Below are 27,984 nucleotides of genomic sequence, written 5' to 3'. Positions count from 1 at the left end.
TTAGTCGTTTAGTCGTGTCCGACTCTTTGTGACCCCATGGACCAGAGCACGCCAGGCACTCCTGTCTTCCACTGCCTCCCGCAGTTTGGTCAAACTCATGCTGGTAGCTTCGAGAACACTGTCCAACCATCTCGTCCTCTGTCGTCCCCTTCTCCTTGTGCCCTCCATCATTCCCAAACAACCTACTTTACAAAGATAAAAATAACACTCATTGTTCCGTCCATTTTTTCCTCTGGCCTTCAACCACTACTGACATGTGGCCCCGGAAGGTTGTTCATGAGGAAATGTGGCCTTCAGGCTGACAAAAGGTTCCCCACACCTGTAACAAAACCATAAAGAATCGTTTAAAAACATAGTAGAATTTAAATGGCAACAGTTGTTGGATGATGTCATACCCTCCAACATGATGCAGCCCAAATCTGGGACACCATCTTCCGGGTCCGAAATCCTGCATGAGTCATGTGACCCATGAGATTGCGGACCCAGGAAAAGTAGTTTTTCGGGGCCAGAACTCAGCCCGAAATTGTATGATCGCAAGGCACCCAAAAAGGCTGCTGTGCTCTCACAGGAAAAAACAGGATGTCCTGGCTTTTCTAGGGCAGTTGATGGGTATCAAATGTTGCTACCTGTCAGCCAGCCTTGTTGCAGCATGTCTTCCTGCTCCCCTCCCAATCTGCCTGATGCCCCATCCCAGCGGTAGCCAACCTTGTGCTCTCCAGAAGTCTCATCATTCCTGACCACTGGCCATATTGGCTGGGGCTTTCGGGAGCTGGCTGCTCTTCCCTATCTAGTTTCTTGCATAACTAACTGCCTGCTATTGTACAACCGTTTGCTCATTCTAGCATGCATGCACAACGCAGTCCTTTGGACAGACCTTTTGGCTCAGAATCTGTTCTTCATTTCCCCCTGCCCCTGGACTGACCTTCTTTGTCATTTCCCACCCCCACCCCCGCTGTTTGTGCTCCATCCTGCCAAGATTGGCACATTGACTTCCCATGCGCTTGGCTGCCTATGGCCCAGTCCTGATGGCTGTGTACAGAAGAACAAAGTCTGGCCTGTAGAATAGCCATGGCTTTTTACAGTCTTTGCAAAAGACAGGAAATTATTTCTGCAGGAAGCATCGATATTTCAGTGATCAAAGTTGTATTTGAGAAAGTTGTACTTGAGGGAAAAAATATCGCTCAAGGCTATTCCCCATTGCTACAACACCACCTGAGTCCAGCAAAGACTCTAGCCGCCTCTCCCGACGCAACTAGTTGCTGGAACAAGAAATCGGATCTTTGATCTAAAAAGAAACAAGCAAGCTTAATAAGAGGAATTCAGTCGGAAAGTCTTGTGATGTGCCCTTAAGTAAAAAAAAACAAGTTTACAAAACAGAGGAACCTTTTACAGGCCCTCTGGAAAAAAAGACAGCTGATCTGTTGTTTGTTGATGTGTTCTCATTATGATACTGTGAAAAAGCGTCTCCGGTTATAGTTTTTGAACAGGACACTCTTAAGCAACATTGGTAGTGTTGTTTCTTTGTAAATGTGGCTTCCTCCTCAAAGCCGATCACTGAAGGGTAGCAAAGTGAATTAAACTGGAATGACAACCCAGACGCAGCTTAATGTTTCATGGTTGTCATAGATGAACAATTCAGTATTCTGTGGGACAAAAGAGCAGTACCAATTTCCTGTTTGTACTACCATGACACAGTGTTAAAAAGGGTTTTGTTTTTTTAAAAACCTCCCTTATCAATACATGAAGGGATTTCTAAGAAAGCTTGCAGGTCCTAAATGTGTAGTAAAGGGAGATAAACGTTTAATAATAATAATAATAATAATAATAATAATAATAATAATAATAATATTGCAGACAGAATTCAGAATTGGCATCTGAATAATAATTCCCCCACCCCCAATCTGACATGTTCTAAAATGATGTACATTAGCTGAGCCTATTCAGAATTGAGCTAAAGGAAGTCTTCCTGATTTTATTTAGCAACTCAGTCAGCTGGGCAGGGTACAAATAATTGATGATGATGTTGTGAGAATTATAAGGTCTAAGATATAAAATAAATGTTCATAAATGTACCAGGCAGAAACATACATTTCAAAGTGTTGGTGATGACCTTTAAAGCCCTAAACGGCCTTGGTCCTGTATACCTGAAGGAGCGTCTCCACCCCCATCGTCCAGCCTGGACACTGAGGTCCAGCGCCGAGGGCCTTCTGGCGGTTCCCTCACTGCGAGAAGTGAGGTTACAGGGAACCAGGCAGAGGGCTTTCTCGGTAGTGGCTCCTGCCCTGTGGAACGCCCTCCCTTCAGATGTCAAGGAAATAAACAAATATTTTACTTTTAAAAGACAACTGTTTAGGGAAGTTTTTAATATTTGATGCTATATTGTTTTTAATATTCGGTTGAAAGCCACCCAGAGTGGCTGGGAAAGCCAACCAGATGGGTGGGGTATAAATAATAAATTATTATTATCATATGGGCCACATGCCTGAAGGGCAGTCCTGAAGCCATTCTGACTCTCCCAAATTGACTTTGAATGTTTCTCTCAAAGGAGGAAGGAAATGGGAAACTCTCCCCATGGTCTCTTTGCTCACAAATCCTGTCTTAAGGGCATATCTGTGTATGAATATGGTGAGCCTGCGACCTGGATTCAGGAACTGAGTATTTACCATCACAAAAGACTGGCCAGGATACCCAGGTAAAAGCAATCAGTGACCATTATCAGGTATCCTGCCAGACAAGATTCTGTTGTAGACCACCCCTTCTGTGATGTATGTATGATGTATTGGAGGGGGGGTCTTGAGCTACAGGGTGGCAATTTCAAAAATCTATATAAGGGCTTGCACACCATTGTTCTGTGTTCCTGCTCCCTCCTGCGTGGGGGCGGTGTGTGTGAGCACCCTGTTGCAACAGTTTAATAAAGATCAGGCTTACTAGCTGCTTTGCTTCTCAATATTCTCTGGTTGGCCTATGTTATTTTCTCCTACCGATAGAGAACCTACGTAAGGACTGTATATGGGCTCTTGGGTACCCCATAAGGGAAAAGGAGCAGTTTTTTCTTATAACGATGATGATGATGATGATGATGGTGCCAGGATCAAGCCATGGTTCAATGATAATCTGAACCAGAGTTAAATGGCTGGTGAATCCTTCTTAACTAACAGAACATCTGTCAATGGAAAAGGAGAGAGGTATTTTTTGACTTGTATCTACCCTTCCCCGAATTTTTTGCTCCAGATTGCTGGGCAACCCTCTAGGGTACATGGGGTGTGTGCGCTTCGGGGAGGAGGAATTGCCCAAAATTGCCTTTCATTAGCAGAGTGACACCCATTAGGTTCTACCCATATTCATGAAACTGGCAAAGGATTACATCCATTCAAAATATTTGCATGGAGGTATCAGAGAAGCTACTTTTACAACCACTAAAGTGTAATATGTATGCCTAATAATAATATACTGGTTTTAACTGGCTTTACTTTGAATAATAAGATGTGAGAATTACACTGAAAAGTAATTTAAATCCGTGAGCTAAAGCCACTAAATCTAGTTAACTTTTGAACTTAAGGAGTCAATAGACTGTGTAAGGATTTTCTGGAAAATGACTTTAAATGTCTTTGTTCTTTTGTGGCACTTCTCTCCTTATCCTCAAGAGAAAGTGTGATGAAGTGCAACTAATTAGACACTTTTGATGGAAGCAAAATGTATAGTTCAGAATATTAAGTTACTTTTGACATCACCTAAGAAAAAATAAGTGACTATAAGTCAATGTTTAACCAAGGGGAGAGAAAATCGATTTTAATAGAGACCAAGCGGTTTGCATGGTTCTCACATTGCATTGAGTGTATAGAGAGAAAATAGTTAAAGCAGCCTTCAATGTTTTGATAACCTGTATGAATATCAGATTGTTTTCAGTGTTCCTGTAAGTGATGTTAGGGTACTAATTTTGTTCATCCATTGGAATTTACTATTAAAGACATGCATAAGAAAATCATGGGATTCTGGTGAGCTTTTAACATTAAACTTGTGTTTTATCTTTAATACAAAAGCCAAGATGACAGAAGTTGTCTTGCTGGTGTTAATAGGTATCTTGCTTCAATCTTGGTACTTTGTGTCAGGGACAGATTATTTTATGGAATGAACACTTGATCTGGTAATGATCTTTATTTCTTGTTAGCGCATGAACTTTCAAATGTGACAGTTGTGCCTCCCTGAGTAATGTAGTATAATTGCACTGCACAGTCAAAATGAACCAAATGACAAAAATATTTAAAGAGATCTGAGCTGGCTGCTTTTTAAGAGCAAGTTGGGGTCTAGAGTGTTGTTTAGTTATGCCAGAATTGACTATTGCCAGTAAAAAAAGGAAGCGGAGAGTTACACAATACTTTCTTCTCCTAAGTGGCTCCCTTCTCCTCCTCCTTTGCAGTTTAAAGGATGGATAAGAGTGAAATGTTGTGATTCTTCTTGGCAGAAAACACCCACTGAAAGCTCCTGTGCCAAACACAGTTCCTGGGGTGGGGTGCTCTCTGACCCCAGAGTGTGATTCCTGCAACTGTCAAAACTAAAATGTGTGTGAATCAGCTCTAATACAAAAAGTACTTATGCAGGTATCCATTTCTGTGTCCAATTACATGGACTACAAAATTATTATTATTATTTATATAATTTTTATTAGTTTTTTTAACATATCGTTTTCCACAGTAATTAAACATACTTTTACCTCTTATTCAAATTTTTGACTTCCATCAATCCTGTCTGAAAATTTTCCAGTCTAATCTCTCAGTATGCATTTCTTATCTTCCCTATTACATTTCAAACTCATAACCAATATCTCTATCTTTTTCTACTTTGTAACACTTCGTATATTTCCCCTTACAAAACTTCTTGTAGTCCTACTAGCGTAATTTGTTGGTTACAATTGCTCTTCAAATAGTTCATATACTTCTTCCAATCTTCTGTAAATCTCTGGTCCCACAGGTTTCAAATCCTTCCTGTCATTTTGTCCAATTCTGCATAGTCCATTAATTTCGTCTGCCATTCCTCTTTCGTCGGAATTTCTGGACTACAAAATTATTTTACACCTGTAGTAGGGGAGGGAAAGTGCAGCTCCAGGACTTTTTGCAGAGCAGGAGCAGTGATGAAATCTGCCAGAGTGCCAGGATAACCTTCCTTGTTCAGGCAAGAGAATAAAATGATAATGAGGTTTCTCTAACTTTGTCACAGATTGACACAGAGGAAGGAGTTAGAGAGGGGGGGGGAATGGCGCGGTGGTTGGTTACGTCTTTCCTTTTTTATCTTTCATGGGATTAATACCTCATACTAGCAACTTTAAGCGGCAACTTCTTTGCAAGATTATTTGCATTTCAAATTAAAAGATTATATTTCAACAGGCTAAAAGTATTTGTTGAAAGCTTGGTATGTTTTACAAGTCGAACCTATGCAGTCAGAAGTCAGCATATTGTTGCAGTCATAAGGGCTAAAAACTCAGCTTTTTTTTAAAAAAGGAGGCTGTGAATTCCTACTTTGTAGCTTATTCTGTTGTTTTCCTAATAGAATCACTGCATGCATCCAGCTCTGCCTGTGATCACTGACCTAGAGTGGGAGCTTGAAATGCCAACTTTCCTGCAACAATTGAGATGGCCGTGTGAATATATGAAATGTAAGGTGCTTAAGTTTGAATCCTAGATGCCAGGCTTCTCTGTTCTGCTTCTACCTCTGATGCAGGTTTTCTTTTGTTTTGTTCAGGTGCAGTTGCCTTATACAGTATAGGTGCAGTAATAATACCTATAAAGATGCGGCTAAGCTTCCCCCCACAAATAAATTCCTATAAAGGGAGAAACATCAAAAAAGGTCTATGTGTTCAGAGATTTGTTCAAGACTCTTGAGGGCAGAGAATAATTTTCTTGGCAGGAGGCCATGGTTACCTTGCCAGTTAATCCATCTGGAAATTGTTAGCCTTCTGATCTTCTCCAAAAGCTGGAACTGTCTCCCACACTTTGTAATTAGCAATGTGTGTTGCTCTTTATTTTTCCAGCTTCTACTTTTTTCTTTTTTTAATGGAAAAAATTGGCCACAAGTAGGTGGTGTTATAACATTTTTGAGATTGTGATATGTTTTATTTGGTAAATATTTTTAATATGTTTAGAGTTGGAATAGCCTTAGGTTACTGTACTCATTTGTTAAAGGCAACAAACATATGTTACTTTCAGCACAACAGAAAACCAGCAGCTGATTGGATAAACAAGGAAGGAACACAGGAAGCTGCCTTATATGAAGTCAGACCATTGGTTCATCCGGCTCAGTTCTGTTTGCACAGGGAGCATGCGAAGACAAGCTCTGGCAGATTGAGCAGACTAGACCATGGGTAGGCAAACTAAGGCCCGGGGGCCGGATCCACCCCAATTGCCTTCTAAATCTGGCCCGCGGACGGACCGGCAATCAGTGTGTTTTTACATGAGTAGAATGTGTGCTTTTATCTAAAATGCATCTCTGGGTTATTTGTGGGGCATAGGAATTCATTTGTCCCCCCCCCCCAAAAAAAATAGTCCGGCCCCCCACAAGGTCTGAGGGACAGTGGACCGGCCCCCTGCTGAAAAAGTTTGCTGACCCCTGGACTAGACCAGTAGTGGGCCAGGGGTCAAGACGGCAGTTTCGGCATGTGTTGTAGAGGGATGTGAGGGGCAGATGGGGCCCATTAACCTTGGAAAGTAGCCCTTCTAGAAGAAGGAAAATTCTGATCCTAAACCTCTGCTGCCTTGCGGGATATCTTTGGGGGAAGAAAAGGCTAAGGAGTAAGCCCTACACAAGTCCAGAGTAGAGTCCCTAAGATGGTGAAATGGTGCCTTGTACACCTCCTCGCATCTCTTGCGGCCAAACTGTTGTCAAATGTATTGCTCTGCTTTCCTTTGGACCACATCAGTGAGGACAAAAGGGGTTTTTTGTCTTGTGGGCAGCCCTGGACCTCCATACACACCACACAGGCTTGTGCCCCAGTGAGGTCACCTCATTGCCGCTAATGCAGCAGTTTGACTTCACCGCTGGAAGTGAACTCCATTGTCTCTTGAGACAGATGGATGCCAACATGCAGAAACATAGATCAGGATCCATGTTGGTTTCTCTCTGTTTCTCATTATTCCGCATTTCAATTCTCCCCATTTCCACATTAGCTTGTGATTTAAAAAAAAACAAAAACAAAACTCTATAAATAAAATTTCTACAACTTTGCCTACTACACCCATTCTTGTAGAACGTCATCACCCAAAATAAATCCATAATGCTTAATACTTTCAGCATTATTGGATCCTGGGACAATGTACTAGAGCTTTACCTGACTTTATTAGGCTGTCACAGAGGACTGGAGAGCTATTTTAATATATGTACCTATTTGAGACCAAAGGTTAGGAAACAATAGCTATAAAGGTTTGGGTGTTGGCTTGGCTTGGGATTTTAAGGCCACTCTGTTGCAGCAGTGATTCAGTACCCAGTCCAAAATTAGAGCACAGCGAAGGCAGTGTGCAGATGTGGACAGCCTTAATAATAATAATAATAATACTTTATTTTACTCAAGTTAGTTAGACCCCTTTGAAGAGAGATGAGCTCTTTTTCGAACTGTTTTCTTTCAAAAGAAGGAGGACAGCTGAAAGCGTGTTTACACTGGAGAAAGAATCGTTCCAGTTTGCGAAGGAGAGACATGTGTTTCTGTGGCATCGTAAAGAATTCGGGATTCCACAAAGGTAACCTTATGCTAGTATGTAAGCAGAGCTTGCTGGAGGTAATTGAAAGAGCTGGCTTGCTAACCTTTAGATGTAACAAGTGTTCCGATTTCTAGTGCATCAAATAGTGAGAAAGAAGAGGTAACTATAGAAGCAGGTCAGGTTGTGGCGAATGGTGTTAATCCAGATTATGGTGTGTTATAAACTGGTGGTGTTTAAGCATTGTGAGCTTTATATCTTGTCTGCTTTGAGGTTGCTGCTCACCCATCATACTGCGCTCTCAAGCTCTTTCCACCCTGGAGGTTTTGGTGGAGAGTTACCATATCTCCCCACAGCTAGTGGTGAACTGCTGCAATTCAGGGAAAGGGGCTTGCGAAGATACAGCACCTGTGCTACTTCCTTTAGCAAAATAGTTTCCCAGGTTCAGGAACAAGGGAAGGATAAAGATCTATGTCGGGAACAAGGGCGGAGGGGGGGGTTAAATCAACCTGAGAGGTTGAAAAGGTAATTAAAAGCTGTCATGGGGGAGAAACGGGCCTTCTCTGAATCACGCTGGGCAGGTGCAGAGGCCATTCAGTAGAGCATGAGACTCTTAATCCCAGGGTTGTGGGTTCGAGCCCCACTGGCTTCCTCAACCTTGGTCTTTCAGATGTTTTTGGCCTACAACTCCCATGATCCCTAGCTAGCAGGACCAGTGGTCAGGGATGCTGGGAATTGTAGTCTCAAAACATCTGGAGGGCCGAGGTTGAGGAAGCCTGGTGTAGAAGATTCCTGTATTTCAGGGGGTTGGACTAGATGACCCTCATGGCCTCTTCCAACTCTACAATTCTGTGATTCTATGATGTAGATCTTCACTTTATACATTTTTCTCCTCTGGTGGGAGGGTGGCATTTTGTGGTCCGCCTCGGGTACCAAAATGTCTTGCCCTGGCCCTGATCAGAAAGAATCTACTGGCACAATGCATTTTCTGAAATGGATATTCAGCTGTACAGTATATATTAAAGCACTTTGCAATGAGGGCAAATTAAGGGCAGATCTTCACTGATCTATCCTGGGACTTTTTGGAAATTTAAAGTGTCGCAAACTGGATAAAAGTGCAATGGAAAGGAAGGAATTCTAAAATTAGCTATAAAATTAACCTTCCTTTTAATTTGGGGAAGTGTATCTGGATGTGAGCATATTTCAGAGGATAGCTTGTTTTCGTATTGTAGCTTATTTCCAGGTTAGCTGCCTGCTGTTTAAATATTGCATTGAGTTAGCCTGTATATTTGCACAGTCATTACACGATACACTTTTGTTTTACTGATGCTGCTTTATTGGCTTTGTTTTTCGTTAGGAACTCCTAGGTGAACCTCTGTAGCTGGTACAGGTGAAACAGGTTTTGCATGGGCTTTTTGTTTTAAATCAGGAAATATATATATTTTTAAAGCTGTATTGATTCAAAGGTTTCAATTTCATTCTTATTAACAAATGGAATGCTAATTTCCAGGTCAAGTCACATTATGGCTTTAGCCCAGCCTTTGCCAAGCTGGTTCTCTTCAGATGTGTTGGATGCTTAACTCAAGCCAATGGTCAGGTATTCTGGGAGTTGTCAATAACATTTGGAGACCACCAGGTTGGCCATCATTTATTTGTGTGTTTAAATTTATGTCCTGCTTTATTAGGAAAAAACCTCAAAGGGGTTTACAAAAAAAGATAAAACAATAAAATTATCATTGGAAGATTTACAGCCACAATTAAAAACATATAGAAAGTTAAAACCGCAATGGAATAGACTAAAACAAATTAAAAGTCATACAGACTTTCTAAATATCTGGGTAGGCTTGTTTAAATAAAAGTGTATTCAGCAGGCACAAACAAAAATTACAGTGTCGGTGCTGCCACACTAAACAATCAAGTATTACGTGGCACCTGTAAAAGTGCTGATTCTGCTGATCAAAGCGGTCGAGTGGACACATATGAGGTCAGGCGATCTCATAGGTGAGCTGGTTCCAAGTTGTTAAGGGCTTTGTATATTAACAGTAACACCTTGATAGTGGCAGTAGCACCATACCTTCCAACAGACGCCATCTTCTGGGATGCCACCTTCCTGTTTTCTCTTGCAGAAGGATAGTGGCCATTTCGCACTAAAATCCACACCCCCAAAAAGCACTTTTGGCGGCATAGTGCCCAAAAACATATTTTGGGGTGCCACGTGAGATCATGCCCCCCAAGAGCTTTTTCAGTGGAGGAAACACAACACGAAATCACGAGAGATCATGGCACCCAAAATGGCCGCCATCCTCTCAAGAAAAAAACCAGGATGCCTCAGTTTTTCCAGGACAGAGATGTATGAGAACTACTAAGTGTGGAATCATTAACATCATGGAATCATTAACATCATTGCTGGTCATACAAATATAAATAATGTAGTTCAAATGGCACACAGATGAGATGGGATGGGGGAGTCAAGTATAAGACTCCTAAGAAGCCTTTACTGCAGAGGTTGCCAACATTTCAAGATCCATTTGGATCTTTGAGTGAGCGCTACCCTACAGTCACTGGTCACTTCTCTCCCTCCTCTTCCCAGATCAGTGTCACCTTCCCACAAGCCACAAAACTAGAGAAATTCTTCTAACCTTCTCCTTCTCCTTCAGCTGTATGTGCTTTTCAAGGAAGAAAAAAGGAATGCCACCTTCTGACGAAGGGGGTAGTAAGTGCTGGGGCTGGTGACTCAGAGGCTTTATGGCAACAGGGCAGAACTTTGAGAGTGCTGCTGCAGCACCCATGGGTGCCACATTTGCAAACCTTGCTTCTCCTGAGACTGGGAAAGTGTAGCCCACAGAGGCAGGATGAAGCTGGTGAAAGGAAAACCGAGAGAGAGGGAAAAGCAAGGGGAAGAACGTGTCAAGGAGGGCAGACCGGATAATTGGTAGCATTTGTGGTAGAGACAGATTGTCCCCGCATTGTCAGAAGGCAAGCCTGTAAGTTTGGCCAGGAAAAAATGATTGGATACCTTCATGAAAGTAATTTTAATGGATGGAATAATCTGTTTTTTATTTTTTTAAAGCTCCGCAATTTTGTCTTCTTAAATTTTATCCATACTAAAAATAGTTGGAAAATATTATGCAACTTTGTTGACACATGCCCAGACCAAAACCAATGGAAAATCAGTTTAGCCCGGTGAGTAAAAGTATGGAAAATCTGTGCAACAAAACATCATAAATTAGAATGAAAATTTGAACTACATCCAGATTTAACAATGTTATTCTTTAGTTTCTCTTATCTGGTACTTATGATTTGTAGAATTAAATAAAAGAGTGGATATCAGCATCTTATTGCTGACTCTGTTTTTAGAGATTTTAAAAACTTACCTGGCAAGGGGCTTAAAAGTAATCCCTTTTAGATCCCTTTTGATTTCTATACAAAAGAGTTGGGCTGCAATCCTGTGTACACAGTTACCAAAGAGCAAGCCCCATCAAACATACTTGGGCTTTCTTCTGAGTAGAAATTAACAGGTTTTTTTCTTCACAACACCTGCTAAACTCTTATTTAATGTCCCACGTTGGAACCGGCTTCAGGTATTCTTTGCTTAGCACGGTATCATTTTCTGTTGGGCACCCTGCTCATAAATAGCATTTGGTATTTTAAACTACCAAGCATTTAAAAGGGAGCTGATTTCATGGCAAATAGTTTAATAGATAAGGACTCGCACCAGATCTGACCCACAGACTTACGATAAAAGCATTCAGAACACGCACAGTGACATTTCTGGGGAAGAGTGAGGCAGGATCTGTGATAGCTACTTCTTCAGAACATTCACAACATCAAAACTATATCCAGCTCATGAAAGGAGGGGCAAAACACAAGGGAGGTGGGGAGAGCAATATCTATACTGTGTGTCATCTTCCCATTGGTGTCAACGGCAGGGGAATTACAGTGGTACCTCAGTTTTTGAACGACTCTGTAGTCGAACATTTCAGAACTTGAACGCTGAAAACCCAGAAGTAAACACCTCGGTTTTGAAACGCGCCTCAGAAGTCGATCAGGATACACGGTTTCCATTTTGAGTTTTCCATATTGAGGCTTCTGCTTCCAGTTTTCGAATGTTTCGGAACTCGAATGGACTTCTGGAACGAGAACCGAGGTACCACTGTACTTGTGTCATGTCCTGGTTTAGATGTCTGCCATGCCTGTACACCCTCCCACCAGGGAAGAAGGGGTGGATGAATATCTCCACCAGAAACAAGGGAATAAAGATCTACATTGGGAACTAAGAGGGAGGAATGGGTCAGCTCTGAATCATGCTGGGCAGGTCCAGAGTCCAGGAGACCCCAAAGGGCAGCCTCCACCATCTCTTCCCCAGGGGTGGGTGGAAACCAGCAGTGCCTCCTATTCTCTGAGAGGCCACGGCAGAGGCAGCATTGGGGTAGGGGGCTGCTGAGCTGTAAGTACATGGCAGTGGCAACAGGCGATGCATTCTTTGGAGGCTAAATAATATTAATAATAATAATTTATTTATACCCCGCCCTTCCTAGTTCAGAAAACCGGGCTCAGGGTGGCTAACAACAAATTTAAAATGCTTAATTGATGCAACAAAAAAACAGCATAAAATACAGTATAAAACGTGAATAACAATAAATTCAGAATTCAAAAATCAATTTAGGGGGGAAATCCATCCAATAAACGTTAGATGATCACCAGGGCTAGCTGGCTAAATTAGTCCTATTTGGACCAGCGAGGAGACCAGGGGAGAATTAGCTGTGGGATCCCAGAGCGGGTAATCTTCATAAAAAGGGGAGGGGAAGGGAAGGAAGGGGAATAAAAGATCAGGCTAAGTTCAAATTGAAAGCCAGGCGGAATAGCTCTGTCTTACAGGTCCTGCGGAAGGAAGTTAAATCCTGCAGGGCCCTGGTCTCGTGGGACAGAGTCTGACTTCCTTAGGACCCGGGACCTCTAAACTATGATTATTCATGGACCTTAAGGTCCTCTGCGGGGCATATCAGGAAGCGGTCCCTTAAATACGAGGGCCCTAAGCCACAAAGGGCCCCTGTGGATCGTCACCTTGCCTCATGGGTGGGCTGACCGTGGATATTAGGTATTGGCAGTTCTCCTCTTGTGGTGCCCACAACTCCGGCCCATTTTTAGGTGTCTGTGGGTGGAACTCCACCTGCAGAAACTTTCCCAGGCATTTACACAGATGTGTTCAGTTAAGGCAGTATTTCTCCACTTCCTGTGGCATTGGGAGTCTTCTGTCTCATCCTAATGCCAGTGCCCCCCCTCCCCCCAGTTGATGAACCAAAGACAGTTGAATTGCACTCTTCAATGCTATGACCTTTTTGTTAATAAATACTGTTGTACACAACAACAGCATGCCTTAATTCCTCTCGTTGAGGAAATGTCGCAGTGATTCTGGAAAACCAAGCATTAGGTTACTTTAAACCAGATGCATAATTCATTTGGGCTACTTCTGACGGAGCCTTTTTGCGTGTGTAAGTGATGATGTGCTTTGCGTTCCTCTGGCAGTAAAACTTGACACATCTGTCCTCCAGATTTCATCTGAAAAGGCAAAAAAATAAAATAACAAACAAACAAACAAGAAGATTCTGCTGCTGTCCTTGTTTAGTCCTTTAAAAGGGTTTTGCTAACAATGTCTCTTCCACGTGACAGTGGCTGGGTTGGGAAGCAGCAGCCGGGGCCTGTGGAATATCTTCCAAGTCGAGGTCATCCTAAAGGACAAACCATGCCACACATTCCCAATAACATGACACAGGAAATCTGTGATTGATCTAACTTCTTGTTTTGTTTTTTTACTGAAGTGTAGTGTGGGGAGGGCAACTTTTTACTGGGAAATGATGCTGGGAGTAAGGTAAAACACTATGTCCACCTACCACCACCAAATACATTGTCTGCATCTTCCTCACCTGACCCCCTGTGGATGCATTATTATTATTATTATTATTATTATTATTATTATTATTATTATTACCACCACTACTACTACTAGTAATACTACTACTAGTATTAGTATCAGTAGTATAGTAGTAGTAGAGTAGTAGTATAGTGCCCTGTACTTGCAGGTCCGCAGTCCTGGAAACACAAATGAAACACTAACCTGCAGTGCAATGTGTAGTGTGCCCCTAAGCTGAAATATGCGGTTGAAATATCTTCACTGAGCAGAATTATGGTCCTTTGCTAAATGAACAACTGCATGGTTCTTATTGGAAACAAATCTGTTTTTATCAACAATTTTTTTATTATAGTGTCTTCTTAAAATATCGGGCATGACTCAACTGTATTTACTTATCTGAGAGTAAGACCCATTGAGCACATACTTGCTTTTGAGTAAACATGCATAAGATGGTGCTGCAAGCTTTCAATAGGAAACTTAAAATAGCCTTTCGTAAAATCATGGAGACCTAAAAGCACTTAAGTGTGCCAGGATCATAACCACAGTTTTTATAACAGTTATAGGTAAAGGTAAAGGTACCCCTGCCCCTACGGGACAGTCTTGCCAGACTCCAGGTTGTGCGCCCATCTCACTTAAGAGGCCGGGGGCCAGCGCTGTCCGCAGACACTTCCGGGTCACGTGGCCAGGGTGACAAGCTGCATCTGGCGAGCCAGCACAGCACACAGAAATGCCGTTTACCTTCCCGCTAGTAAGCGGTCCCTATTTATCTACTTGCACCCGGGGGTGCTTTCGAACTGCTAGGTTGGCAGGCGCTGGGACCGAGCAGCGGGAGCGCACCCCGCCGCGGGGATTCGAACCGCCGACCTTTCGATCGGCAAGCCCTAGGCGCTGAGGTTTTACGCACAGCGCCACCCGCGTCCCATAACAGTTATAGATGGTGCCTAATATAGTATGGTTATATGCTATGAGATAATGCTGTTGATTTTGATCACCTCTTTCCATGTGAAAAATATTTCACAAAATGGATTGTGGTTATTCTGTTATTTAATCATTTCTCCCAGTCACATTCATAGATGCTGTATTCTATCTCGCCACACACCCCTTTCTGTTCCTATAACATAATACTGTAGTTTTAATTGATTTACTTTCTTAGTATATTATTATATTATATGCATGGGATTGTTGCATCTTTCAAACTCTAGAGGGCGCTAGATCTTAGGGATTTTAAGAAATAAAGACAATCATTGATTTCTATTTTCATTTGTGCCTTGGCTACACTGTTGAACTGCACTTTTGTTCACAAGGGGAACTGTCACAAGAATATGTTTTATTTAAGAAGGGGGCTGTAGCACTTATGTTTCCATGTGTAACACCCCCAGCATTAGCAGCTAAAAGTTTTCAGGTTTTCCTTACTTGGAATTTCTCATGAGAAAGTGTTTCTTTGTACTGCGATATCAGATGAACAAATTGGAAGTAGGATTATGCAGTAGCCCTTACTTCTCTCACAGGACCTATTTGCACAGGAGCCACATAGTCCTTCTGTATGAGCCACTCAGGCAACTGATAAGACCATGTGCTGATTGGGTTGTTCACCAGTTTCAAATCAACATCAAAATCATATCCAATATTAATTCAGCTTGGTGGTCGCATGGTCTGCTAAGCCTATGGCAGTGCTGTTGAAAATCACCACAAACTGATTTTAAAAGGGGGTGAGAACCCTATAGATGTTATGCGCTCAAAGAGCCATGTGAATATGCCTTTAGTGAGAGTTCTGAAGAAATTTACACTGCCAAGAGTTCACAAAACTGAAGTTCCTGTTTATGTGAACATGGCCTAAGCAGGAATTTTGTCGAATTTGGAATCATTTTCACCTGACTAGTTTTTGCTCAGCAGCATGTTCATCATTCAACACATATTTGATATTTATCAGTCTTCCTCATAACAGTCTCTGATTTTTGTTACATTCACTGTCAGTGAGTGTCCTACCCCTTCAACTGTATGATTCCTAAGACCAATTCCTAAAACTACTCCCAAAAGTCCAAGCCGGGACAAAGAGTGGCCGTGGGAGATAATGGTTGGAAAACAGTTGCATTCTCCATTGTACCAGAAGTCCTTGATACACGACCATGCTACCTAATCAGGTTAACAATAATCTTTACTGGCTCTGTCTGATTAAATTGCTGTTGTTGTGCTTGAACAAGGCTATTTGTAAAGCGAGAAATGCAACTTTGCTGTAGACCTCTGATCCTCTACTAATGGTTATTGGCATTCTGGAAAACTTGTCAGTCTTCTACTGTATGCATTCATGCAAGTGCACAAAATCCTAAAGTCAAGTTCGTTCTTAGATGCGGGAGACAAAACTCTTAAGCCAGGAGCCAATTTTGCACCAAAAGTATACACACACACAGAACATCAAAAGAGCTCCTTAAATATTAAGATATTTTGTTCAGTTTTAGTGGTTTTAATGTTTTTAATGTATTGTATTGTTTTAAAAAGTGTGACATTTTATGTAACCAGTCCCGGGAACATTCAGTGAAGGGCCAGCTGTATTAATGATATCACATAAATATTTCTATCTGGTACGTTCTGTTCAATGTGACTCCATCCTTTGGGACTTCGTATCTGCAAGTGTGCTTCTCATATAAAGATCTGTGCATCCAAACATGTACCTCATTTTCCCTCAATCTTGTGCAGCTTTCATACTATGCTCTTGTTCTCTGTTTCTGTCTGTCCACCATATTTTCCCCATGGCAGCCCCACATCCACTCAGTCTATGCTAGTCTCTACTGCTGCAGTGGCCTGTGGCTCCCCTACTTAAAAACTGCAGTACACCTCCGTATACAGAGCCCATTTCCTTTGTTTTGTGGTTTTGTGGCATGGTATGTAAAATGATGGGACGCGGGTGGCGCTGTGGGTTAAAGCCTCAGCGTCTAGGACTTGCCGATCGAAAGGTCGGCGGTTCAAATCCCCGTGGCGGGGTGTGCTCCCGTCGTTCAGTCCCAGCACCTGCCAACCTAGCAGTTCGAAAGCACCTTCGGGTGCAAGTAGATAAATAGGGACCGCTTACCAGCGGGAAGGTAAACGGCGTTCCGTGTGCTGCGCTGGCTCGCCAGATGCAGCTTTGTCACGCTGGCCACGTGACCCGGAAGTGTCTGCGGACAGCGCTGGCCCCCGGGCTCTTGAGTGAGATGAGCGCACAACCCTAGAGTCTGGCAAGACTGGCCCGTACGGGCAGGGGTACCTTTACCTTTACGTAAAATGATAATTGGAAGTTGCTCAGGTGCTAAATACTGTTGCATCCATTCAAATGTGTTTGTAGCCAGTTCCTGGTTTCTGTCTCTTTGTCACACTGTCCCCCTCCATGCGTTGAGACAGTGGGGGCTGCACCCCTGGCTCTGCTCCCAAAGTCACACTGCTATCCTGACCATCTGAGTAGGTCAGAGGAGCCTATTCAAATAAGCCCCAATGGGTGCGGAAAACCCTGTGTGGGATCAGGGACACTGGTGGGTGGGGCTGAGTCACCTGTTAAATGCTGAGGCAAGGCCAGTGGCACAGCTGCCCCATTCGACGCATGGATCATTTTCCACACATATTGTGCATGAATTGAGTGAATCTGTGGTGGGACAGGAACTTATGGTGGGACCCTTAGATAGGAATGGGCTTGATGCTCATTAAGATGCTCCCATTAAGTTCTTAGCAACAAAGTAAATACCGTATTTTTCGCTCTATGACACACTTTCCCCCCTCCAAAAATTAAGGGGAAATGTGTGTGCGTCTTATGGAGCGAATGCGGGCTCCAGGCCTTCAGCGATAGCAACGTGAAGTCTCCGGAGGGCAGTAGTAGCGCTCCCACCGCGCTCCGGAAGCTTCGTGTTGCTTTCGCTGAAGCCTAAAGAATGAGAGGGGTTGGTGCGCACCGATCCCTCTCACTCTCCTGGCTTTGCTTCACTGGAGAGGCACTGCACAGCTTTCCCTCTCTGCGCAGCACCCCTTCAGTGAAGCGGGAGGAGAAATGGAAGGGGCTCCGTTTCTCCTGCCGCTTCGCTGAAGGAGCACTGTGCAGAGAGGGAGAGTTTTTTTTTCTTGTCCTACCCCTCTAAGGTGCGTCCTATGGTTGGGTGCATCCTATAGAGTGAAAACTACGGTATGTTTCATGTGGCTGGAAGAGATCTAGCACAAGGAATCAGGATCATCATGGTCTGGTCCATGTTAAATATGACAAGTGTTCCCATGTACATCTCTTGGTTTTATTTTCCATATGTGAATGAAGGCAAGTAACATTCTTCTAATGGGGATATGCTTCACCGGGGGCAAAACTTTCCCTCCTGACCCTTGGTCACCTGGCCGTCCAAAGGGATAAAAGTCAATCCTGTGTACAAAGGATACAAAGATTCTCTGGGCTGTCATGGTACTACTCTGGCCCTCTCTCCATTCCTGCTCCTGCTTACCTGTTGACAAGCATTTTTCTAGTTCTCTAATCCAGGTTTGATTGGGAGACCTGTTGAGTCGATCATCTGTAATCAGGGTGTGCCTACGAAATCTGTTTTTGGTATAGAGCACAGGAGTTTTTGCAAAGGAGCTATGAACTTTTGAGTCTGTTTCAGGCGAAGCTGCGAAAAAAGGGACACCCAAGATGGGCTACTGAAATCTTGTCAATCAAATGAAAGCAAAATATATAGTACTCTTTCCGTTGTGGTACTATAAAGCTCCAAATGGCACACCACACGTCTCATAAGTGGGGATAATTTTCTTCTTCTTTAAAATCATTTAGGTATTCCAGCAGATGCTGCTTTGAAGAATGACTTTTCAGAACAGGCAGCTAATATACATGCCACAAATAAAGATGGCGATGCCTGGGTTTTAGGTTGCAGGTTGGGAGAATCTTATCCATCTACCTGTTTCAGTGAGTCAGAGAGAGCTGACCGAAATTCACTGCGCCTGGACCTAAATGTGAGTAGTTCTATCAATGACTTTATTAATTGCTATTGATTCAAACTGTTGTTTATGAAATAGTCCACTAACGACATAGTTAATTAGCTCTTCTTTTTAATGTATAATTTATAAGACTTCTGTTCTACCCTGAATACGGGATTCACAGTAATCTCCTGTCAAAGAGACTGCTCAGGCCCATGCGTGATTAGCGTCAGCAATGCTACAACCTCAGATGTTTACAGACCACTATTGGGTTCCAGGCAATAAAGCCTTTAATATTCTGATATTGTGAAGCCAGTTTCATACTATCATGCAGCAGTTTTCAGCCAAATGATCAGCAACTGCTGCAGCAGTGCTCGGAGTTGAACTAACGTGAGCAATGCTGACATCTGTTGGCAAAGCTACAGGAATGGATTAGAAATAAATCAGATTGCTGCATGCATGCCCTTAAGAAAACTTTTGTTTTGTGCATGTTTACTTGCTTGATAAAGTAACTTAGAATTTGTATGTTCAGTTTTGGCTATAATTTTACAGAGTGGCTTTTTATGTTAGCATTTTACGTATGAGTTAAATGGTGGAAATGACTAACTGGTGCTAAATTGGATATTCCTTTATTACTAGTTATTCCTAACGTTGTAGGCAGTTACGAGCTAAATTAAAAAAACAACTGAAATGAGTTCATTAATTAGTTTGTTGTGTCTAATGTGAAACAACAGCAGATACCACAAACTATTTTAATGTTTGTTTTAATGACATTCCCCCCCCCCCTTTCCCTCCTCATGCACCTGTATTTGTACAGTCTTCACACTTGGGAGTCCTGTACTTTTAATGTGCACCCAATTAAGACTACGAGTTGACATAAGTTAGGGAATTTTGCCATCATCTTATTTTAATAAGTAATATTTCTCTGAAACTCTCATTGTATATTTAAGAATCCTTCATACCATAATAACAAAATAGGCATTCTAACCCGAGTCATAAGTTGACTTTCTCCATCACAATGCACAATAAAAAGATGAGCCTAAAGGGAAAGGAGTGATAGCTGGGTTTTGAATAGTTGTACCTTGGTTTTCGAACAGCTTAGTTCTTGAACCTTTTGGCTCCCGAACGCCGCAAACCTGGAAGTGAGTGTTCTGGTTTGCGAACTATTTTTGGAAGCCAAATGTCTAACATGGCTTCCGCGGCTTCTAATTGGCTGCAGGAGCTTCCTGCAGCCAATCAGAAGCCATGCTTTGGTTTCTGAACGTTTTGGAAGTCGAACAGACTTACAGAACTGATTCCATCCGACTTCCAAGGTACAACTGTACTATGATAGGGAAAGTGTATTCCAAATAGAAAAATAACAGACTGTCCAATATGTGCAACATTTTTCTACAGTGATAGCTACTTCAGATCCATAAGGCAGCTATTTCACAGGCCGTTAGAAACACTGCATACATCAGTTTCTTTTAAAGACACAATATCTGTGGAAAGATGCTGTGGATAATCCTCCAAACCCTGTAAGATTTTATCACCCTATTCTGAAAGTTAGCAGTTGTTGCTTTTTGATAAATCACTTGTACATCTACTTACATTATAGGACCACAGACTTAAGTGATAGGCCCTGCCTTTTCAACAGTTAGCAATGTTCCCCTATGTGGGGCTGCCCTTGAGACTGACCCAGAAACTCCAGCGGGTGCAGAATGCCGCGGCGAGACTCCTTATGGGATCCTCGCTGCGAGATCACATTCACCCGGTACTATACCAGCTGCACTGGCTCCCGGTGGGGTACAGGATCAGGTTTAAGGTGCTGGTTTTAACCTTTAAAGACCTATACAGGCTAGGACCCTCGTACTTACGAGACCGCCTCTCCTGGTATGTCCCACAGAGGAACTTACGGTCTTCAAATAAAAACATCTTGAAGGTCCCAGGCCACAGAGAGGTTAGGCTGGGCTCAACTAGAGCCAGGGCTTTTTCGGCTATGGCTCCAATCTGGTGGAACGCTCTGTCACAAGAGATCAGGGCCCTGCGGGACTTGACATCTTTCCGCAGGGCCTGCAAGACGGAGCTGTTCTGCCAGGCCTTTGGTCGGGGTTCATTCTGACTCCCTCTCCCCTTTTATAAGAACTTGCATGAAAGTGGCCTCCCAATTTTTCTCACAGGCCCATATAAGTTCAGCACAAACAGTTGGGCCTGGTGAGCATTTAAGGTCCCCAACCCTAATCTGCGGGTTGCCACCCGATTGGATTTTATTCTGATACTGATCTGATTTGAGGATGTATTTTAATTGATTGTCTGATTTCATGTTAATGTATTATACATTTGTTGTTAGCCGCTCTGAGCCCGGCTTTGGCTGGGGAGGGCAGGATATAAATAAAAAATTTTATTATTATTATTATTATTATTATTATTATTATTATTATGTTGTTGTTGTTGTTGTTGTTGTTGTTGTTGTTGTTGTTGTTGTTGTTGTTGTTGTAATTGAATCTGTTTGTCAATTTATTTGTTATTAACTCTGCAAACAATAAACTGTGCCTAAAATATTTTGCCTACTTTTGCATTTTTAAATGTGTGCGCCTGCAGAGCCTGGAAAAGAAAGAGATATTTACACGAAGTGTCACATCCACAAAACAGAGATCCAAAAATGAAGCAAAATTTATAAATAATTAGTGAGAGAGGTAAAAAAAAAATTGTAAAGTTCTGATTGATGGTACTTCTAGAGTTGCTTGTTGACAGTGTATCTTCAGGTCACTGCTTTAATACAGTCCTGTTGCTTATATTTCAAATTGCTTGCTTCTTTGGTGTTTGGGATTATTATAGCAAGCTTAAACCTCTTAATGGTTATAAGGCTGTACAGCCAAAGCTGTGATTCTGCACATATGAAAATAATAGTTGTTGTTGTTGTTACAGTGGTACCTCGGGATGCAAACAGGATCCGTTCTGGAGCCCTGTTCGCATCCTGAACAGAACGTAAGACGCGACTGGGCGGGTCGCGTTTCGCTGCTTCCACGCATGCGCGTGACGTCATTTTGACTGCGCATGCGCGAGTGGCGAAACCGGGAAGTAACGCACTCCGTTACTTCCGGGTCGCCGCGGAGCGCAACCCGAAAATACTTATCCTGAAGCATATTTATCCTGAGGTATGACTGTGTTTCAATTTATGTTTTCCTTCTAAACTGCTGTGTCACACCAATTTGCACATTAAACAATTTAAAACACTTAAAAAAACACACACAAAACCAGATCCACTTAAAACAATTTATTTATACCCTGCCCATCTGGCTGGGTTTCCCCAGCCACTCTGGGCAGCTTGCAGCATACTTAAGCCCATAAAAAGCTCATAGGTTATTGTCAGGCCATTTGGGGTTTGTTTTTAAACATTTATTTTATTTCAAATTCTGTTCTTCATACTGGGGAGAGTATGTAGGAAACACTCCACTGTTTGGGGGTTGTCCTATTTTGCTTCCAAACAGAAAAATCAAACCACATGAGTTCACTATTATTAACTGAACATTAAACTACTTGGTCCTTCTGAATACAGGATGCATTTAGCTATAATTGAAGCAGTTATATCCTAGCCTTTGATGTTTAGTTTCAAAGATTATGACACAGAAATGGGAGGGTTTGACCAAACTGAGTCACAGTTCCTTCAGGAAATGTGGTGGCAACTATATCTTTGCAATGTCATTGTTGTCTATGTTGGAAAATCCACCATTCCTTACCCAAGACAGTTGCAAAGCATCCATGGAGTTGGTATTCCATATGCACTCCATATTTCCATTTTCAGCTAAAGGAATTTCAGAAAGTAGATTATGAATTTAAATACTGACTGTATGGAGAGCTGTGACCTGTTTAGTGAACAAAAATTAAGACTTACTACCTTCTTCCTGGCTATTCCATTTAAGACAGTGCTCTAAATATTAAAGCACATTATACAATTACACTATAATTATCTACCTTTTGATGGTATGCCGCCTGCCAACATGAGCTGATCATGCCTCAGATGAATAAAGTCACCACAGTCATTGCAATTACAAAGCAGTCACTACAGTGTAAATAGCGTAAGAAATCATTATGCACGTACAGAGAACATAATGGCAGGAGGGGAAAATAATAATGAGGATTTCCACTCCAGGAGAACATTCACCTTGGAAAGCAGAGGTTCAGCTAATTTTTATTATTTTATTATTTATTAAGTTTATATACCGCCCTTCATCCAAAGATCTCAGGGCGGTTCACAACATAAAGATACAGTATAAAAGCACAAAATAATCAGTTAAACAAAAACAAAACAATAACCCCCTTCTCTCACACCCATTTAAAAGGCCATAGAATATTAGTCCAAGGCCTGGTTGTATTCTTATTTATTAAATAAGCTTCTGGGCCATTTCACACATTCCTTTAGGACCAAGTTGAGATGTTTTTCTACTGCAAACGGTTGATTTTCTCATGCCATGAAGCACAGGGCTGTGGAAATCTTTTCAATCTGAGGGTCACATTTTTTTGGCACAGCTTGTCAACCAAACCCAGGCTTGTGGTTAAGCTCTGGCCTTGCTAATCATGAGCTGTAGTAGCCAAGGATTGCTGTAAAAACAGAGATGGGAGTTCCTTGCCAGATGTGTTCACGTTTGTGTGGACCCAGTAAGCTATAGTTTGGCTTGCCATGATATGCAAATGAAGTCATATCTGGCTTTATTAAGCTGAGAGATGATTGCCAGAACACAGGCAAACTGCCCTAATATTCCTGAAAATATTTATCCACTGATCAAAGTTGACACGGAACTGTGTAATCCAAGCTGCTTTTGTTCTTCTATGGTTTCTTAAAACTCAATGACTATCTGCAACTGAGGGCTTTAAGTATACACTGGTACCTCGGGTTACATACGCTTCAGGTTACAGACTCTGCTAACCCAGAAATAGTACCTCGGGTTAAGAACTTTGCTTCAGGATGAGAACAGAAATATGTGGCGACAGCGGGAGGCCCCATTAGCTAAAGTGGTGCTTCAGGTTAAGAACAGTTTCAGGTTAAGAATGGACCTCCGGAACGAATTAAGTACTTAACCCGAGGTACCACTGTAGTTCCCTTAGCCAACTGTTTTTAGAAGGCTGTCATTGGAGGAGTTACAGGGTGGATTTCATTAGGGATCTCCCTGTGTCCCCCTTCAACAACTTGAGAATTGCATCAGTCATCTGGAAAGCTAGCAGTTGAGGCCTGGAGAGTGTAAATTAAATAAAAAGTTATTTGAGGCCTGTTTAGATTGAAAGCGCCATGCTGAAATGAGCAAGTCTGGAAGTTTTCCTGTTATAAATGGGTATGCTTTTAATAACCTGAATGATACCTGAACAGACCCGGGCTACTAAGTATAACTGGCTGGCAAAGCTGCAGGTCAAAGAGGAGGAAGCACTTCAACTTAGTGTGACCAACTGATGAAATTTATTGCCAAAACCATGTTTGTTTCAGTTATTCGTTTCCGAAGATTTATATACTATTCTTCCATTGTGTGCTCAGTACTCAGGGAAGTTTAATAACAATTGTAAAATGAAGAAATCCCTCCCAGTTACCCAGCCCAAGAAAAAACAATAAAATGGTTAGAAAATGAACAACATACAAACTGAAAGCTTCAGCCTGTCAAATTCAATACCTACATGAGAAAAAAAAGTGTTGGCAGTGTTGGAATATTAATATTAATATTCTGTTCCCAGAGTGGCTGGGGAAACCCAGCCAGATGGGCGGGGAATGAATGAATTATTATTATTATTATTATTATTATTATTATTATTATTATTATTATGACAAGAGGTTGAGAGCTCCATAACTTAGGTGTAACCTCAGAGAAGGGTCTGTTATGAATCCCAACTCATATTGCTCTATATTTAAGGGCAGTATACTTCTGATTACCAATCAAGGAGGAAAAACATGGGGCTACTGTCTCCATTCTCGCCTGCTTCTAAGCTCTCTCTGCTCGTGTAAGGAGCAATAAATTTCTGGTGTGATCTTTCTTTAGTATCATTATTACTTATTAAATTTGTATACCACCCTTTATCCGAAGACCACAGGGCGGTTCACCACATAAAAATACAAAATGAGAACACAACAAACCAATAACCACCCCCATCTGGTGTGATTAATACTGTATGTTCTGAAAACCTTTGCAGTGCGATCCTATACACGCCTACTCAGAAGTAAATCCCATCAAGTTCCGTGGGGGTTACTCCCAGGAAAGTGGGCAGAAGGTTGCAGCCTTCCAGTTTTAAATGCTAGAAATCATCTAATAAGGCCAGTGCTTTTTTCCCCCCTAAAAAAAATATGTTTAGGGGTACTGTCATTTTCCTACTGATATTGAAATACTGCCCCTCAATGAGGCCAAACTTAGATAATTCACAAAATTTTTAGGGATATGTGTACGCCTGAGTACCCCCCGGGGAAAAAATAAAACATTGAATAATGCTATTTGCCAGAAAAGGAATTGAGGTGGGGGGCGGGGAGAGGCGTTGTAAGCAACTTACCTCTAAGTTAGCTACTCCTTAACTCGCTGGTTCTAAGTCTTTTTATACACAGAGTTTTCTACTTGGAGTTTTCTAGTTTCGTCACCGGCTCTTACCTGTTTCTGCTGCCGCGGAGTAACCCAGCTCCCCCTCTGGGACTTCTTCCCGTGTGCTTTTCTTTTTCCCCTCTCCTAGACTGAGGAAATAAGATAGGTGCAGAGATCTCAGATGCAAAGAAAACCCGGGAATTAAGAAAAAAAAATGAATTAAGAGAAATCGCTTTGGAAGATAAGACAGTGGACGTGCATGTTTCCACCCCTCTCTTCTTTGCAGAGTTAATGGCCGAGTTCTGGGCAGTGGCTGTTTACCTTGCCCTCCTAGGTAGTTTTTAATCCGTGGGTGTGGTTACCTTGTCTGATAACTTACCTGTTTATGGTCCGCAGAAAGAGCTGTGCAGAGTTTAAGACGCAGCAACACGAAACCAGCCTCGTTGGTTGGTGCTCCTTGGCTGGAATCTGCATTCCAGACAGAAACCTGAAGCAAAAGCGGAAGAGTGGTGCTTTCTTTTTTTATTATTATGATTATTCAGCTTCAAGGGCACCAACGTTAACTGGGACTTCTCAGCAACTAGGAATCTCCAGAAGTTAAAAGAAGGCTCGTTTGTGTGTGTGTGTGAAGATTTGGAAACATTTCTTTCTGCTTGGGATTTTCCAGCTTTCTGATCTTGCCTTCCTTCGACGACTTTGCTCAAAGCAGCTTTTGACCACCATGGGGTGCCTTTCAAGAAACTTTTGAGGAGTTTTTCTGCTGACGATTTTTTCCCTTGATTCTCGGGCCGGCATGAGGAAGTAGCAAACTGCAAGTACCAGCTGTTCTGTTGAGAGAGTGTGAGAATGAGAAAGAGATCTGTCTTGTTAACTGTTATTTCTATTCAGTAAAAAGGCTGAGTGTAGCAGAAAAGAACAGTAAGCCTTAGTGCAACAGGCGGCGGAGTTTGTAGCAGATTTGCGTTGACAAAAAATAGGCCCATTGTGTAAATAATGAGTTGTGACGCTGCTGGGAAGTTTTTATGGTATGCAACACGATGCAAAATCTTCCCGTTTCGCCTCTGTTCAAGTTGTAAAGTTTGGCTGGAATGTGCATTTCAGACCATTGTTAGAAAGAGCAGCGTGTGATCTGGTGAAAAACTGCCTCTCTCTGTGGTGTTTTAATGTAATAGACTGAATGAAAGATGTTCCCTGAGAGTAATCATATAGAAACGAACTGATATCTTCTGGGAATATAATAAGTACTACTGTGATTTGCCCAACATGGAAGCAAATCAGACTTCAGACCATAATGAGCTTTCCAGTCTAGAGGGGGCAACCGAACCTGAACCAGGCCCAACTCTCTACACAAAATTTTCTATGAAAGCCCTTTTTGGATTTACGGCTAAACTGCAACCAGGCACTTCAAAAGAACAAGCTGTTCTTAAAGGATTTCGAAATGTCAGTGATATCAGCAGCCATGCTGACAACCAGGAGGTGAGGAGCAGAATCAATGGAGATGATTATCTGGATGAAGATCATCAACTTTCAGAAATACCACAGGCTGAAAGCCCAAACAATGCTTATGAAATTTCAGAATCCAGTACTTGCGACATGTTTGCCCTTGAGGCTGATGCCACTGCCCCAGTTGACTCAGGAGTGGGTGCCTGGGTGCCAACTGACTTTGATGCTGATGCTGCCCTGGGTAACTTTGAGGATGATATTAGCAACCATGTTGATTATGAAGTCTACGGCAGCACACCTGTTGACTTTGCAGACACTACCATTGTCCCAGATGACTATGAGCCTGACAGTTACGGCCCAGATGACTTGGAACTGCAGGAGCAGAATGATCCCTATCTTTCCCATTCAGATTCTCAACACTCTCTTTTGTCTGAATTTGGCAAACAAAATGACAAGGATGCCATTCTTATTCAGGGTACTTTGGTTCATGCAACAAGTGACACAGAGTCAGACAATGAGCCTACAGATCTTAACAGTGACGAAAATATAGCAAACAGATCTGTTTTAAATAGTACTGTGTCTTTGGAGGAAAATGACCAAAATAAAGAAGAGCCAGAAACAGAAGGATATAGAGAAATAGATGGTACTATAAATGGAAGTGAAACAGAGCAGATTCTACCAAGTTCGCAGCTTCATTCAACAGAAATGGATGATACACTACATGAAATTTGTTCAGAAACTGAAACTGCAGCACTGACCAATGAGAACCATACAGGCCTGTCTCTCACAGGAGAAGATACTCAGGGGTTTGTAGATGAGCAAGGACCTCTTGCAAGCAATTCCAGCACGGCATCCATCCAAAAACCATCTTTGAATGAGAAGACCTTTCAGCTTCCTGCTTTTTTCAGTGGATTACGTGTACGAAAAAAAGGATTCTCTTCAGATCAGGAGGAAACTGTCACTGAAATCAAACAGAAAGACAGCGACTTGGCTATGCTTAAATTAAAACAGCCAGTTAAAAAGTCCAGTATTGCACCTGATCAGCTAACTAAGAGGAAACCAGCAGAGCCCAAAGCGGCCCCTACCTTTCTAGAACAACTCTCTCATCTCTTAGGGCCTAAAAATGAAGAAAAAGATTCTGGCGAGGTGTCCAGTGATTCTGGCATCGGTGAGAATAGCCAAGAAAGCAAATCTTCAGTGAGAAAAGCATCCTCCACCTCTGAAGAGGCAAAACCAAGCCCCGCTGAATCTGCATTGGATGCATTTAAAGCTTTATTTACACGCCCTCCCAAAAAAGAGACAACTGCTGATACTTCAGAGCTAGAAGCGATAAAACGCAAAATGAGACATGAAAAAGAATCACTGAAGGCAGTATTTGAAAGGTCTAAAGGTGATGGAGCAACTGACACAAAACCAGTAGGTTGATTAATACTCTTGTATGCTAGGGCTAATGCAAAATACTAATTGGGTAAATAGATAGGTGTGATCTAAAATACGTATGGCA

The 27,984-nt window shown here is 42.2% G+C and overlaps 3 protein-coding genes across 7 annotated transcripts in view; 2 read left to right on the top strand and 1 right to left on the bottom strand.

The window, feature by feature from the left end:
- LOC114593562 (formin-1-like) overlaps positions 1-21,404 on the top strand; it is a 41,455-nt gene extending 20,051 nt beyond the window's left edge. The window contains exon 3 of the mRNA XM_028722022.2: positions 18,365-21,404. Within this exon, the coding sequence (XP_028577855.2) occupies positions 18,365-18,582 (218 nt within the window). The 3' untranslated portion in view covers positions 18,583-21,404. The remainder of the gene's footprint in view (positions 1-18,364) is intronic.
- On the bottom strand, positions 85-25,518 carry LOC144327333 (uncharacterized). 5 transcript variants are annotated; one of them, XM_077926543.1, is made up of 4 exons: positions 25,417-25,518; positions 25,107-25,186; positions 11,629-11,812; positions 85-319 (listed from the first exon to the last, which is right to left on the bottom strand). In XM_077926543.1, the coding sequence occupies exons 1-4, from the start codon at positions 25,509-25,511 to the stop codon at positions 247-249; spliced, it is 432 nt and encodes a 143-aa protein (XP_077782669.1). In that variant the 5' UTR covers positions 25,512-25,518; the 3' UTR covers positions 85-246. The 5 variants fall into 5 exon arrangements, 4 of the variants coding, with proteins under 4 accessions (XP_077782669.1, XP_077782672.1, XP_077782676.1 ...); XM_077926546.1 differs by lacking the exon at positions 85-319 and adding an exon at positions 22,227-22,291 and having other exon boundaries at positions 10,710-11,812; XR_013392425.1 differs by lacking the exons at positions 85-319; positions 11,629-11,812 and adding exons at positions 17,745-18,203; positions 22,227-22,352.
- FMN1 (formin 1) overlaps positions 25,512-27,984 on the top strand; it is a 118,065-nt gene continuing 115,592 nt past the window's right edge. The window contains exon 1 of the mRNA XM_028722014.2: positions 25,512-27,896. Coding sequence (XP_028577847.2) covers positions 26,301-27,896 — 1,596 coding nt within the window. The 5' untranslated portion in view covers positions 25,512-26,300. The remainder of the gene's footprint in view (positions 27,897-27,984) is intronic.

The sequence above is a fragment of the Podarcis muralis genome, chromosome 1 (assembly GCF_964188315.1).
Source record: "Podarcis muralis chromosome 1, rPodMur119.hap1.1, whole genome shotgun sequence".
Taxonomy (NCBI): Eukaryota; Metazoa; Chordata; class Lepidosauria; order Squamata; family Lacertidae; genus Podarcis; species Podarcis muralis.
The sequence above is the reverse complement of the archived record's forward strand: the minus strand, read 5'-3'. Positions and strand labels throughout refer to the sequence as shown.